The following is a 16,425-nucleotide window of genomic DNA, read 5'->3' as shown; positions in this document are numbered from 1 at the left end:
TTCGGTGATCTGCTGAGAACCGTGTCTTAACGATCAGTCCACTGCGGGACAAAAATTTATGTGTAGTGTATTTATGTGTATTATGTATATTTAATTTTAATAGTAATGTGTAAAAAATTTTAATTCGAAAATGTTTATTTTTTTTAAAATCAAACTTTCACTTAAAAATAAATACCAAAATATATCATTTAATTAATCTGAAATAAAAAAACAAGATAAATGTAAAATAAGTGGTTAGTAGTTGATTTACAAGTTTATAATGTTTTAAAAGATAAAGTGCGTAATATATGCTTCCGTGTCACTGCTGGGGACTGAACCACCGACATCGAGGTTTGCAGACTTGAATTTAATTAATTTCAAATTTCTTTCATTGTCTGAAAAAAAATCTTTTTGGTGTGTTTTGAGAAAATACATACTGTTTATAGAATACATCTTAAAATAATTAGCTCGATTGTTATTTACTCTTACTATTTAAATGAAGAAACTAAGGATGTGCAAGTCTTTGATTGACATGTTCAGAATAGGAAAATTCCTCGAAAACTGGGACTACATTAATACATAAATATGCAAGTGGGCGACCTTTGTGCTAAAATACAAATAATTTTTGTAGATACAAATAATTCTTGTAGGACTACATCAGCTACTAGCGCCACGAGTGAAGTGTTTTCGCAACTATTTTGGAGTGAGTGGTTTGTAGCTTCGGATTTTGTTCTCAGCGGTACCAGGGGATTGATAAATTGATGGATGTACTGGAATTCATTATTTTTGTTTATATTTCTGATGCAAAAAAAATTCGGCATTGCGAGTGACATTCAGAGATTTCAATTTATTTCTTGTTCAAAAAAGTTTGTTTTTAACCATATTATTTTTATTTGTGCAATACTTGCTGTTATGTTTTTTATTTTTCGTTAACTATACGAATTTATTACATAGATTATTAAATGCTTTTATATTGTACAGTTTCTCACATGGCTACCGGCGATGATTCAAGATTTGTTCAAAGGATTGCATTTTGCTCAGTTTTATGCGCGGGATTCGCATATGCTGGATACAGTATGGTTTCAAAGTGTTATCGAAAACCTAAGAAGAAAGAAAATACAAATCGTTTTTGTCAAAGTAAGTGTTTTTAGTTTTCGTCCTTGCAATTGAGGAGGGACGCATTTTATGACCCCCTTCAAATCGATTTTAAACTTGTAAATTTTTTTAAAATAAATGTAGATGCTTGCTCGCGGGTGGCTACGAGTTATACCTTTCGAGTTGGTCACTTTCTGTGATGTTTTTTTATTTTCGCGCGGACCACTGCCTGGAAGTTTCCAAGACTTGGCGATTATTCTGTCACAGATCACGATACGGAAATCTCCCCTTTAATTGTTCGAATAGTTCGCTTCGGGTGACGTAAAAACCTACTATTCGGCCTTACTTGTGTCAGGTACCTATCACTAAAGGAGTATTGAGTATAGTAAAGTGCTGTGTGCTCTCTGCTTTCGCTTATAGCACTGCATTTCAATAGGTAAGGCTTAATTTAGCCTAATAAGATTTATTTGAGCTCTGAGGCTCTTCTTCAAATTCAACATGCTTCCACCACCTTCAAAACTTTATCTCTCACTTAAGGATCTGTTACCTATTTTGACAATAACAATTGTTCATGATGCCAGAATTTATTATGCAATCAATAATAATTTAGTGGTTTTTACAGCACTCTGAGAGGAAATTGTGCTTTTGATTGCTTACTACAAACCTATTTATGGTTAGACATTGCAAATACACTTCTTAAACATAGTTAATGTATATATTTTAATAAGAATAGCAATTTTTATTAAGAAAAATAGATTAATAATATATATGTTCCCAATTTTTTAATTTAAGAGTAGATAATACATTTTGAAAAGTGTATTTGGATTTATAAGCGTATTCGAATAAAGATTTTTGTACCGGGAACAGTGGCAGAATAATCGTCAAGTCTTGGCAACTTCCGGGCATCGGCCCATGTGAATGAGAAGCTAAAAATAACATCGCAGGAAAGGGCCAACTCGAAGGATGTAACTTGTAGACACCCCTGGCAGATATTTACATGTTTTTTTGAATCCCCCCCCCTATTTTAATCAATTTGGGGCCTTGGCAAATACAGTTGGCATGACAAATCACGATACGGAAATATCGCAGTGTATTCATTATGAAAAATGATATTAAGGGTAAGAGGATACTTCAGTATTGGTTCCGATTCACTATTCATGCAAACTGCATTCATCAAGGTTAAATTTTTAAAATTGAGTATATATATGTATATAATGTCGTTGCAGAGGTGAAGGATAAAAACAGGTCTTAGGCAGGGAAAGAGAGCACAAAATTTATTTAATAATTATTAGAGAGAGAACAATCATTCAAGTAACACAAAATCGTTGTGCTCCTCATTAAATGTTAGGGAGAATGTTAGAAAGTAAATCTGTTAAATGTTTCGTTTTATAGGGAATAAGGGAAATTTTAGTAATTATAATTGGTTTGTTAAATAGGTCCAGGGAAACAGCCTTTCTCATGTGTTAGTTAGAGGTATAATCGTTAAAATGTTAATTAATGCATACTTGAACTAAAAATAGATAGGTTGTGAATATTAAAGTGTGAGAAAGAAAGTTTCGTTTTGAATAATAAGTTAAAAAGAAGATTTACGGAAAATGAATATCCTGAAAAGTTTAGTTGAAGCTTTATATATATATAAATATAAATATANTGTATGTATGTATATATAAGATAAACTTTTTTAGTATCTTGCATTTTATTGCCTGGAAGGTGCCAAAACTCAGTGATTATTTTAGCAAAGATACCAATATAAAAATCCTCTGAAGGTAAACATAATATTAACAAGAATGAAAGAAAAAACATTGGATGCATCACTTTCGTTATAAACTTTTATCACCATCCATACTTCTATTTTCTTCAAAAATGATGCACTGTGTATTTTTTATTTTAAATCTGACAAAATATAATTAATTTCCTCTTTTTAGTCTACTTGAAAAACATGGTTTTTAAAACTTTTATTGTCTTCCTTAAGATGTGAACACACAAATAATTTAATTCTGTGAGCTCATTTTCAAGTAAACAAAAGAGATAGTCAATTTATTATGTAAAACATAAATAGTACACTACATGCATGGCATTTTCTGTGTTTCGTAAAATTATTTTTTATTTTCTTCTGCCATCCTGTGTGACAAACGTAAAAACCTTTGTTGAAATTTTAATAAATTTTTGAACATTATAGCTTATTACAAATTCTTATTAAAATGTTTTACTTTTAAGCTATTTTTTTCTAGCATAAATGTTGCATGTTGTACTATTAAAGTAAAGCATAAATAGTACAATATATGCTCTTTTAACTGTAAAAATATTTTTTCTGTGATTATTTCTACAAATTATGTTACCTTTTCTTGCGCATCCTTTGTGACGCACTTAAAAATCTCTGCTGAAATTTTAATTAATTTTCAAACCTTTTTTAAAACTAAAGCTTTCTTATCAAAATGTTTTTCTCTTTTACTTTTCAGCCAATTTTCTGAAGCTCTTTGCTAGTAAGTCAACACAGACTGAAGGCTCAGATAAAAACAAACTTGAACTTGACGACAGATGTGTATCACCCAGAAGCGTGAGAGAGAGAATCAATGATTTAAACATGTCAGAACGCCTTCGTAAGAGGAGCGTTCCCATATCTCCTGAGATAAAACCTCACAGCTTCCATGGTAGTCCGTGGAGCTCTCCGCTAGGTTGTGCAAGATATTTAAGCGTATCTGCGGAAAACATCTGCATGAAGCCCAGCGCTTCATTTGACTCAAAATTTAAAAATAAGTTAGCGAATTCACAAACGGCCCTCAACATGGAGCTTCACGCCAAACTTTCAAGGTTGCAACTTTCAGACAGACTGTCTCAACCAGTTCTGCCATTCCAGGATGATATAATCAATTTGAAATCTCTAAATAATTTACAAAAAGCACCTTCTAAAATGACTGCCTTTGAAGTGAGAAATTTAGTGCAACTTCTACATTCTGTTAATGAAGATGTTCTACTTAAGACGTTATATACAATTTCAAACTGTGCAGCTTTTACGACTAATCAGGTATGTGTAAATGAATCAGATTTAAAGAGTATGGATGGCAATTATTAGATGACTACAGATTTTTTTTTTTGTAATTTCTATGGTCATTAATTTCATCTATGAAAAATAAGTAAAAGGTTTGGAATGCTATGAATAGTTGAAATTTTTTGATTTTTCTTATTTAATAACTTCAGACTATGCACTGCATTTCTTTGCACATTCTTTGTAAGTAATCCTGTTTTTGTTAGTCTTAATCCCTTAGGGGGAAATACCTTTTACCAAATACTGTTATCCAAGTGATAATTTTTCCTTTTTTTCAATGTCTTTCCTTTTTTTAGCATGTTATGCAAGTGTGCAATGGCAGAGTATAGCTTATTTTAGTTTTTGTTCTTTTACCTACATACCTTTTTTTTTTTTTGCAATTAATAGACTGACATATTTATTAATTTAATTCAAAGCAGTTTTCATATTGATATAGTTAATCTTAATGATTAACTATAATCAAACTTATTTTGTTATTTAGCTTTAACAGAAACTTGTGAAATAGGTACCTATCAATTAAATTATTCATTTCACGTTTTTATACATATTGTTTAATAATTATAATTACTATGGAAACAGAATTAGTGATTTTATAAATAGAATGATGATTTATGGATTAGAATTTACTGGTTAGAATTGAAGAAACATAAAATTATTTTTTTTATACTTAAATCAAAATTTTTTGATACTTTAAGATTTCGTTAAATTAGATAGGTAGATTTAAGTTCGAAATGCTATATAAGATATAAATATAATTTTTTTTCTTTTCAAGATTTATAAATTTTGGTTTTCTTTCTTTCAAACTCTTGAAAGTGTTTAAAATTAAAAACTTAATAACATATTTAAAAAATTTTATAGAAAGTTTTTAATGGAAAGCATATTTTCTGTCTTTTCCAAAATATCTGGATATTTAACGCTAGTTTTGAATATAATACGTACTTTAAATAATTAAGATAAATTTTTTATAGAAAGGAAAAAGAATAAGTGCAGTGCAGAAACTCTTATCCGGAAATCAGAAAACCAGATAACCGGAATGAAATTCGGAACTGGAAATTAATTTTCTTCCATTAAAAAAAATTTTTTTTCCCTGCAAGATTTTGAGCCCATTTTGTTATTTAGAGCGTGTGGCGTATCGAGTTGACGAAAGAACTGATTTAGAGGATGGATCAAAAGCCGTTTGTAGACGAATCTCACATAAGCACAAATAGCTTATACATGTTATTAATGTTAATAATAACATTAATAACATATATAAGCCTGTATATAATTTTTATTTCCTAATTTCTTTCCTTATTTAAACTTAAGTGGATTATTATTTATCATTTTTTATTATTTCTAAAACTATTTCAAAAAAAGTTTTTAGTTTGGTTTTTAAACATTAAAAAAACGGCGTTTTGTAGCGATTCAGAAAACCGGAAAAATCAGTTATCTGGAATCGCGATGATCCCGATCATTTCGGATAATTGGTTCACTACAGTATCTATAATTTTCAGATTCCATTGAGTGAGATAAATGAGGAAATATTTATTTAGTTTCAAGTAAATTTTGACTCACAGGCAATGGCAGACCTGTATTTCATAACCTTCTAAATTGCATTGAGATATAGAAATTCTATGCAGGCCCTATTCATATATTGATCCAAGTAGTAATTGTTATATTTTGATAATCAGTTATCTGCAAATTTATTTAATTATTATTTTTTTAGGAATTATTATGTGATTCAGAATGTCCCAAAATGTTGAAGGATCTTCTACTTAGTCAATCAGAAGCTGTCAAAATTGGTGTCACTCAAGCAATTTCTAACATTTCAGTTATTGATAGGAGTCATCGCTATTTTCAGGTAATACAACTGCTGCATTATTTCTTTTAGCATTGTTTTTAAATTTCAATTTCATTGTCAAGTTTTTAATTTGTAGTAGTTATTAAATTAGTTTATATCAAATATTCATTCATACTGTCAAAGTATACAGTTCTGTCAAGTATGCAGCTCTATTTGCAAGCACAGATTATAGGATTGCCAAATGGTTTTCATATACAGTATATTAGTAATTGACCAATAGTTTATTTTTATTATATGCATGCATAAAACTGCAAACAAATGTCTAAAAAGGGTTAATTTTTTGCTATATATCTGAACAAAGCTAAACAATGTGAAAAGATTGCAAATAATGACGAGTAAACAGACGTGCTATGGTTTCCATTCTGTAATCAAGATCCTTCATCAGTGTTGTTTGTGTGAAAATTTATGTTAAGAAACAGAATGTAAAAATTTTTTTTTGAAAAAGAACATTCTTTAATGGTGAATATTTCTTATTCTTATGCTTCTTTTACACTAAACCATTCATTGTAAAGAACTAGGTTTTGATCCTTAGTAGTTGCGTGAAACCATCCAGTTTCTGATTGATGAGTGTCATTTTTTCAGGAAAGAAAGTTTGTTGATGGGTAATGATGACCACATTATCATGCTGTTGGTCAAAAATTTGCAGAGCCTTATTTTCCTCCTCTTGACCAACAATGTACTACTATACAAATGATCTACTTTTCATCTCTTTTTTTTTCTTCTTGCATGTAAAGAATGCAATAATATTAAAACATGTTATTAAAACCTTTGAAATGCTACTTAATAAAATTTATAACTCTTCATATCTGATATTATTGTTTCTAGTTTTAATTGATGTATTATCCAACTTAAATTTTTTATTTTTTAATATGTATACAGACTTACACAAACTATGTAAAATGATAATGGTAATATTAAGGGCTACTATTTCAGTTTAGATTTAACCGTGTATTGGCTCTCATAAAAATTTACCACTTCTCAGGGCACTTTAAAAAAAATAAAAACGCATTTAATGGAGTTGTTTATTTAGTTTTTTAAATTCTTTTTATGCTTTGTTTATACAGAGTGCATATCATTTTAAAAAATGCTTAAAGGTGCTTATTTTCATTTTTAAGAAGCCCTTCAAGGTACTTTTTTCTTTGGTTGTTTTTAAAAAGTGCTTACTTTTCCCTTTTTTAAAATGATATATTTTTTCTTTACCATGTCGATTTTCGCTACAAATTATGAAAAAAGTGTGGTTTCACAATTCATTCAACTACAATCCATTTCAGCATACCGTCAGCCCATAGTGTATGAAAGCGCCAATCATTTTACATGTTTGATGAAATACATGCGGGTCCGCATGTGCTGCGTGCTAAATTCGGTGAGGCGGATTATTGCACTCTCGTGTATAACTCTGCTGTATTTTCTCAATTTCGGGCTTCATTTCCTGCCCTCTGAAATCAAACAAAAGAATCTTTTGAATTTTTGTTGATCATGGGGACCAACTAAACATTGCCAAATTTTTCTCGCTTTTCTTTTGTTAATTTCATTGGTGAAGCACCATTGTCTTCGTTACTGGCAAGCTTAGGGTCTTCTCGTGCTTTCCTATTTGTAGATCAGTTCCATTATCCTTGAACTTGATTTCGGTATCATTAACTGATTATCTATTTTCATGTGGGCTCCCAGAGTAGTCAAGAATCACAAAGCTTCATACCTCAAAATTTCCATCTCTCTTTCATTCATTTAATTTAATAAAGAAATTATTAAAATTTTTTATCTGAAAGACCTTCCATAAAAATTTTTTAAACTTTTATTGTACTTTTTTACTGATAACTTTTCATTGTTGTATTACTTTTAAATTTTTTAGTGTTTTTAATTTGTTTTAACTCAAACTCAATAAAAGAAAACTCAATAAAAGAAGCAAGATTTTAAAAAAAAGTATGAAGTGAGGAACTTTACCAATTTTAAAAGCAGCAAAAAATCTTATGTTATTCGATTAGTAGATTTGTCATTCAAAAAAGCTTAAATTCGTTAGTTAAAGATTTGATTTCAAAACAATTGAAATAAAAACAAAATTCAAATAAAAAAATACACTCGATAACCTTTTTAAATAATAGTAAAATAGTTAAATTTATTATAATTTTTAATTCATTATTTTTTACATAATTAAATTAAGTAATTATTGTTTAAAAAAAATAGAATGAGCCATTCAACATTGAATATATTTAAAATTGTGTATAAATTGTTTTTATGATGGCAATCAAGAAAAGAGTTCTTTGTCAGAAACTAGTTATTTTATCATGATCATGTAAAGTCTTTGAAAATTATTTTGCATTTTGTTAATGCATAGATGAAGATTTTTCAACTATAGAAAGAACTTTATATTAGTGCACATATGCTAATTATGATATATTTTTTAAAGTGCTTAAAAATATTTTTTGAGTGTTTAAAAAGTGCTTATTTTTTGTTGCAAAATTTAGCTATGCACCCTGTTATAATGAAATTTATTGTTTTTACTAACAGTTCATTGTCTTGTTTTACAGTCTCACATTCCCATCTTGTTGAATAATGCTGTTAATGGAAGAGAACTTCTAAAGTCTCTGTCATTGACCGCTCTTGCAAACTTAGCCCTCGATCCTTCTTCTCATAAAATGATAATAAAGAATGTCAACCACATCACACATATGGTCACAACCGGAACTAATGTTGTGCAACTACAAGCTATACGACTTCTCGTTAATTTGTCTTGCAATAAGACCATNATATATATATATATTTGAGAGAAAAAAATATATCAAGATGAAATAAATTTAGTCATTAACACATGAAAGAACTAAAAGGATCAATACAGCATGAAAAAGAAAACCGTTAACATGAAAAAATATACTAAATATCACCTTAAATAATTATATTTTTTATTATAAAAAGTTATTCTATCATATTTTTCTTAATCTTTTTCCACATAATTGTTTGTAACTTTTTAAATTCATCCAAAAAATTCTGTCTCCCATCTGGTGATTTTAGGCACATACACTTCGATTTTCAAGATTTGGTCTGGATATATAGTCTTCGCCTGACTTTGCTGTTGGTTCCATTTATTTTTCTTGAAGCAGTCGGGGGATATGGTTGTTTGCAGTAATTTACCACTTACCGCTGAAACTGATCCTGGACTGGCTGCATGGTAATCCTCCTCTGACGAATCTGTCATGTATGTCAGTGAATCCACTTTAATTTTTTTAAAAATATTTTTCCTTTCTGATAGTTAGGTTGCTATTTCCTGTAGTGCTTTTCACAAGGTGATATTATTTTAGTATGTCATTAAGTATGTTTTTTAACATCAATGGTTTTCTCCTGCTGTGTTGATCCTTTTAGTTCTCTTATAATGTAATAACATTTTATTTCCTCTTAAAATATTTTTCCAGTTGTGGCATTAGCAGCAGCTTAGCACTGTTGCAAATTGGAATTTTATACATTATTCTTTTTCTCTTCAATTTTCATTATTATTGTATTTGTATCTTAAATTGTATTATACAGGGTGTCTATAAAAGAACTCCGGGGTTTTGAGGCAAAATATTTTAATGAAATAAAAAACATACATACATGTTTTATACATGACTGAAAAGCTTACATTTTAAAGTTTTTTTTTAACACTTAGTAAAGTTCTATATGAGCCCCGTTAGTGGCACGGCAGACGTCTAAACGGTATTCTTCCTCTTCCCATGTCCTGGCGAGCATTTCTGGGGGGACGGTTGCCACACCATTGTTCCCTGAGATGTTGAACATCACGAATTTTCTCTGCATACACAAGATTCTTGATACGCCCCCAGAAGAAAAAATCCAACGGAGTCAGATCCTTGGAGGCCATGGAATAGGTCCCTCCCTTCCGATCCACCTGTTGCCGAGCGTCCAATGCCTCACGCACACGTAAACTGAAGTGTGGCGGGGGCCCCATCTTGTTGAAAGTAAACTAAACCCTTCTCCGCCTCAATGTCATCTAACTGAGGAAAAAGATACTCCTCCAACATATCACAGTAGACATCACCATTGATATTTCTTTTAATAAAAATAAACGGACCTATGATTCTGTCATGCATAAGCGCACACCAAACATTTACTTTGGGCGTGTCGCGTTCGTACTCGACGAACTCATAGGGCGGCTCAGAGCCCCAAATTCTGCAATTATGCCGGTTTACGTGACCATTCACATGAAAAGAAGCTTCGTCACTAAAAATTACACTTTTTAAAAAACCATTATTGTCATCAATTTTATCTAGCATTGTAACAGCAAAGTCGTATCTCTTAACCTTGTCTGCTGGTTTGATGTGGTGTACAAGTTGAATCTTTTAAGCAGTTAAACGTAGTCTTTTATGAAGTACCTTACCGACAGTTGATCTTGGTAACCCCAACTCCAGGCTGCGTCTTGTCAACGATTTCTTAGGGCTTCGAAGGCATGAAGCTCGGATTCTGTCCGCTTTCTCTTGAGACACACTTGGCCTACCCGGCGACTTTTGCTTCAAAACACTTCCTTAAATGCACTGAACCATTGACGAATGGTTTTGTCAGAAGGCGGGTTAACACCATAGTTACGTAGAAAGTTTCTTTGTATGGAAACTAAAGACTTCGTTTCTATGAGCCAAATAACACATTGAGCCTTTTGTTGCGGAGTCGCCATCATTTCAAATTTCGCGACGTCATTTCAAGGTCAACGCCCTGCAGCGCCGCCAACAGTTGATACAAACATTCCCAATTGGTATGAGTAAAACTTTTTGAGCTACTCTTTTCAGAGAAATCGACTAAATTTTGCTATCTTTTATAGTTAGTGAGATATGAATTTTTAAAACCCCGGAGTTCTTTTATAGACACCCTGTATATANTTTACATTATTCTTTTTCTCTTCAATTTTCATTATTATTGCATTTGTATCTTAAATTGTATTATATATATATATATATATATATATTATACAGTTTTGATATACACATTTAAAAAGGAGGGGCCCAGGGAACAGCTTGCAGGAATTTTGCAAATGTTTTTGTTGCGCTGTGCTGAAATTAGAATCAAAATCTGATAGTCCAAAGTCACTCACTTTTAGAACACAACTACAAAAACTGATTTCACCAGAAAGATAACTACATGACTCTACTGAGTTCATAATCACATTAAACATGCATGACATGTCTAGTTACATCTCCTTTAAATTTTATGGTTCCAATCTCATAACTTAACTGCCTTGTGTGTAAAAAAATTCCAAAAAAATATCCTTGTAAGGCACTACTTTCCCATTGAATAACCTGTAGCGAATAATTTTTTTTATGTAGAAAAGCCTACTGTTTAAAGTTCGGATAATGCTTAAAGTAACATGAAGATATTTAATAACCAAAATTGGTATACTGTATATTTCCGAATATGAGCCCATCCGTGTATAAGCCCAAAAAGCGCTGTTTAATTAGAAATTCGCCCAAAATTTAAAACTTGTATATAAGCCAAACATGAAAAAAAAGGCATGCTACACTTGGAATTAAAAATGCATGTATTTTGTAGTGGTGTCTAAAAACAAGTGGGCTTTCCGAATTCCTAATTAAAAGATTGAAAATTATACTGTTCCTCTCAAATTGTCCTTTTATGTGTTTCTTTCTCAATCTCTATATTTAAGCTTTTCACTCTATTATTCTATGAATTTTTATATTTCTAAGTACAGTAGGGAACCGATTATCCGGAACGATCGGGACCATCGCTATTCCGGATAACTGATTTTTCCGGTTTTCTGTATCGCTACAAAAAGCCGTTTTTTTTATTGTTAAACCCAACTAAAAAAATTATTTGGTAATAATCTTAAAAAGAAGAAAAAAACGATGAAGTAAAACACTAATGATTATTTCCAAAATGATTGTAAGGTAAACATCTTTCAAAAAAGAAAGAAAAATCCTAAAATTTTATGAGCGAAATTTTTTTTTTTTTAAATTGGCGGGAAAATTTATCGAATTTCGTTCCGGTTTTCAGAATTCCGGATAACGGGTTCTGTACTGTAATTCGTGATATTTACTAATTATCGCTGATTCTTGATAAAAGAAGGAATTTTTCAAAATTAGTGGATCCAATTGTAAGCCTACTTAAGCTTTCGAAAATTTCCTAAAAATTCTCGGCCTATTTTCGTAAATATACGGTATGTGTTTTGAGGTTTTGTGCCAGATAGTATGGCTAGTTTAAAATAAATATTTGTAGAAAGGTGAAAACACAAGCTATAACCTTCATGTATACCTTATGATTCACAAGCCTAGTTAGACTTATAATCAATTTCTTTAAGTTTTAAAAAATGTTGCATTGTTTGTTGCACTTTTCCTTTAGTTAATATCTAAAAATGTTTCTTTTCTCTCTTCCTTTTTAATTTAGAGCATTTTAATTCTGTTTACTTTGCTCACAGTAAAATAATTATTAATTATTTTCTTTTTTAATATTAGCAATTGATTATCAAGTTTGTATTCTGATTGAAATTAATTATATATTATGCACATGTTTGACTATCTTTTTTTTTTAATTCTTAGGTTCCTTCTGACATTTTAGGGATGATTTCCAAGCCTTATGACAGAGAATTAGTGCTCAGATTGTTGACTTTCTTTGCAAATATAGCAACATATTCTCTACAGTATGTAGAGGGTGTAGCTAAGCCTACTTTACTATCAATTCTCTATAATTTTAAAGACAGGACAGAATTCGCTGAACTAACAGCACTCACAACAGATAAAGACGAAGATATAAGTTTTCACGCAAAACGTCTACACACAGCTCTTTTGGGAGCTGCATAGAGTGAATTTTTAAGTGAAATTACATGCACACACTATCTGTAGTCTATTTGTGTTTTTAAATCTTAGAACTGTTGTTCCTACACTCTGCAAAATCAAACTTTGTAATGTTTTTCAGAAGAATATTACAAAAGTTGTCAACAGGTTGTTGACAAAATGCTAATACCTTGAGATGGCCTTATTACAGATATAGTTCCCCCATATTTTCCTCTCTATTCAAGTAGTGTGATTGCTGCTCAAATACATTCCAGCTTCTCCAGATGATGCAATTTTGCAGAAATTGCTAAATGATTGTCTTAAATTTACTCTCTAGGATCTAATTTATCCTAGTTATTCTCCAAACCAAAAACATTTAGTAAGTTAGTTTACAGTGGCTACAGAACAGGGAAAAGTAGGGGAATTTTATCAATCTTGAAAAATCAGGTAAATTAAATAAAACACCTGAAAAGTAAGAGAAACTGAATAAATTTATGTTTGAGGTACTAATAGAAATCCTCCTTTTTTATCAAAAAAAAAAATTGTCTTGCAGCAATTTATTTTCTTTTAATATCAATTCTAATGGCACATATAAGTATACTGTAATCTATTTTATGTTTAAAAACAAGGCATAATGGAAAAATTGGTAAATAGTAAAATTTATACCATAAAAATCAGGAAATTCTATAAAATCAGTAATTTTTTTTTCTCCAACTTTGTCGATTGATATTTTTCTTGAAATTGTCTTATCAAGCCCAAAAGTAGGAAAATAGATTATTTTTTTGCATTATTAATAAATTAATTATGCAAAAATATTTTAAATACATTTTGAAGTAAAATTTATTCCAAACAGTTCCTAATTTACAGAGCTGCACAACTCTTAAAATGCTAAATTGTTGCTCAAACAGTCAATCACACTGTTAATCTTAATCCCAATTATTCACAAGAAGGTGCTAAATTCAGACAAATTGTTTGCCTGTGTTTATTATTACTACTACCTGTTATCTACTGCCAGTTTGATTTACGAGCATGTTGGATTGGAACTCTGGTTCCAGGTTAAATGCCATTTAGGATTCTAGTCATTTAGATCTAGGTATGTTTTTCTGGAATTTACCCAGAAAGCACATCTAACTACACAAGAATTCCAAGTCATACTCTTATGAACTTAATTCAACAGTACTTAAAAGTTTCTGAGTTGCCAGATGTAACCTGAAGTCACAAGCATAAACAAGAATCACACTTGATATTAATTATTTAGGAGTGCCTACTTCTCTTTTGCCATTTGTACTTCTAGTCATTCTGAGATTATATGTGTTTTTTTTCTTCTAGTGGTTTACTGACAATGAAACTAAACAATATAAGATTCACCTTTTAAATGTATTTAGGTTATTCTGCTGAAAACTATGGAATAATAATTAGCATCAAAACTTACTAGAAAACTATATTTTTGAAACTGGTTATAGACGGCAGAATTAGAAATGTAATTAAGATACTGTTATTAACTTCTTCATGAATGTTGTAAATACAAGCTAATACACATTTTCTTACAAATTTTAAGTGCTAGGGGTAAGGGAACAGTTTAGCGGGGGTATGCGTTCTTATGCGAAATAACTTCTAACAAACAAAAATTTTATTTAAAAACATAGCTAGCCATGAAAATTTACGATTACGTATTTTTCCATTGGCTATTTTTTGCAGAGTTAACAGTTAAGAATTTGTGGTGTCAACAGCCAGTTGTAGTTTTTAAATTTTGTGCAATTTTTTTATTAATGGTAAAAATTATGAAATTACGGAAAATTTAAAAAGGGTACATGAAAGTTATAAGTTTGGGAAACACTGATTTATGCTTCGAAGTTTTTTTTAGCTTTAACACCAAAACTAAGCACAATTTTTTAAACAAATGATTATTTATTACTCTTTAGAAATTATGCAACAGTAATTTATTGCCAGAGGGAAATTTTTTTATAGTTCTTCAAATATGGGGTGTTTGGTTTGTGCAACAGTAGGAGAAATTTATTTACATGAGCAAGTTTAAAGTTTTGTCTCTTAAGAAAATGCTTAAAATATCACCAATTCCATGTTTTGTGATGTTTTAAATTCGTTAACTAATGAAATTATAGAATGAGTTAAGATCAAAAGTTATGTTTTTTTTTGTTACATTATGCTTGCATAAATGGAAATACAGTGTCTGAATTTCATGTTTTTTTAATTTTCTTTATAGAATTTTTTTCTCTTAGCAGTGCTAACTCATTTTTATTGTGTATATGCAGTATGATTCTAATTATTCCAAAACACGATGTCGATATATATTCTCATGTATTGTCAATGCACATTATTTTATTTAATGTTGCATTATAAGCATATTGTTATTCTACGTTATGTTAAAAAAAAATAGATAGCTTCATTATGCTAAAATAACTGATGAAAAAGTAGTTCTTTATTTATTATTATACTTAAAAAAAAAAACATATCAATACTTGAATGTTTTATAAGCATATATGTATGCATCTTAGTTGACATTTTAGTCCTTTTCCAATATTCTTTTTATTGAAAAAATATCTGAACTATTTTAGACTCATTTATAATTTTTTATATGGTTTTAGAAAAATTTCCCTGCATGCTAATATACTTAAAAAATTATCTTTATTGTAACAGTTTTTGAATTTCATAACTGAAGTGAGGACTAGTTTTGGATAATTTTTATACCAGGACTTGACAGGAAACAAATTGGCTAATATTAAAGATAAATTTTTTAAATTTCTATTTAAAAAGAATTGAACCTCATCACTACGAGTATTAAATACTTTCACAATTTGTAAAGTACTATATTATTTTTTACACCTTTTAAAAAAATTGACACAAAAATGACATAACTAGATTGATAAGATCTTATCAATTTATTCAATTAATCAACCTAACATTTCCCATACAAATGTTCCAACATTTTTTAGTTCACGACATACTAAAAATGTCTGGAATTATTTGTGTCACACTTGAAAGTAAAAAAAAAAAGGTTACGATTAAGAAATAAAATTTATTAAAGGAGGAAGTCTCGCTACATTCGGGTTGGAAAATTCAAATACAATGAATATTCTCAAAAAAATATTTTTTCCTTTCTAAATGTGGATATTGCATCTTAACTTTAAAAAATAAAAACTTTTATAGAACCAGATATTCCTGATTGCATTTTTTTTTAAAACTCACATTATACTTGTACGAATAAATGATCTTTTTTAATTGTGTGTATTAGTTTTATTGTATTGTTTTTGTATTTTATTAAACGTTTTATAAATTCCAATAATTGTCTGGTTAAGGCAAAAGAAAAAGAGCAGAAATAATGTATAAGCAGACACAGGATCATTTTAGTTCTGTAAATGTCGAAAACAAAATGAAAACCCAAAAATAGAGAAGTTATAACTTGGAAAAAGAAATTGACTATTAGGGTAGGGTATTTGACCAATAGGTAACCTTTCGGGAATCAAAATAAATTAGTTTCTGTGCAGTCATTATAACACACATAAAAAAAATACCGAAACACTACTGAAAATGCAGGTTTCCAGAAGTTGGAGTCTGTTTATTTCCATTAAAAATTCTCAATTTCTCGAATTAAATAAATCACTAGGAAAGGTTTCTCTTAAAACCCATCTTTTTCTGTTTTTTTACTCAAAAAATAAAAGTAGTAAAAGTATATGTTTAGTAATTTTAGA

The 16,425-nt window shown here is 29.8% G+C and overlaps 1 protein-coding gene across 1 annotated transcript; it reads left to right on the top strand.

Moving 5' to 3' along the window:
* The first annotated feature begins 851 nt into the window (after positions 1–851).
* Positions 852–15,955, top strand: LOC107444224 (uncharacterized). Its single transcript, XM_043052834.2, has 5 exons — positions 852–1,116; positions 3,534–4,099; positions 5,826–5,960; positions 8,486–8,707; positions 12,485–15,955. The coding sequence occupies exons 1-5, from the start codon at positions 942–944 to the stop codon at positions 12,743–12,745; spliced, it is 1,359 nt and encodes a 452-aa protein (XP_042908768.1). The 5' UTR covers positions 852–941; the 3' UTR covers positions 12,746–15,955.
* Positions 15,956–16,425: the final 470 nt, after the last annotated feature.

Source organism: Parasteatoda tepidariorum, chromosome 4 (assembly GCF_043381705.1).
Source record: "Parasteatoda tepidariorum isolate YZ-2023 chromosome 4, CAS_Ptep_4.0, whole genome shotgun sequence".
In the NCBI taxonomy this organism is placed as follows: domain Eukaryota; kingdom Metazoa; phylum Arthropoda; class Arachnida; order Araneae; family Theridiidae; genus Parasteatoda; species Parasteatoda tepidariorum.
This window is presented reverse-complemented; position numbering and strand designations above follow the sequence as displayed.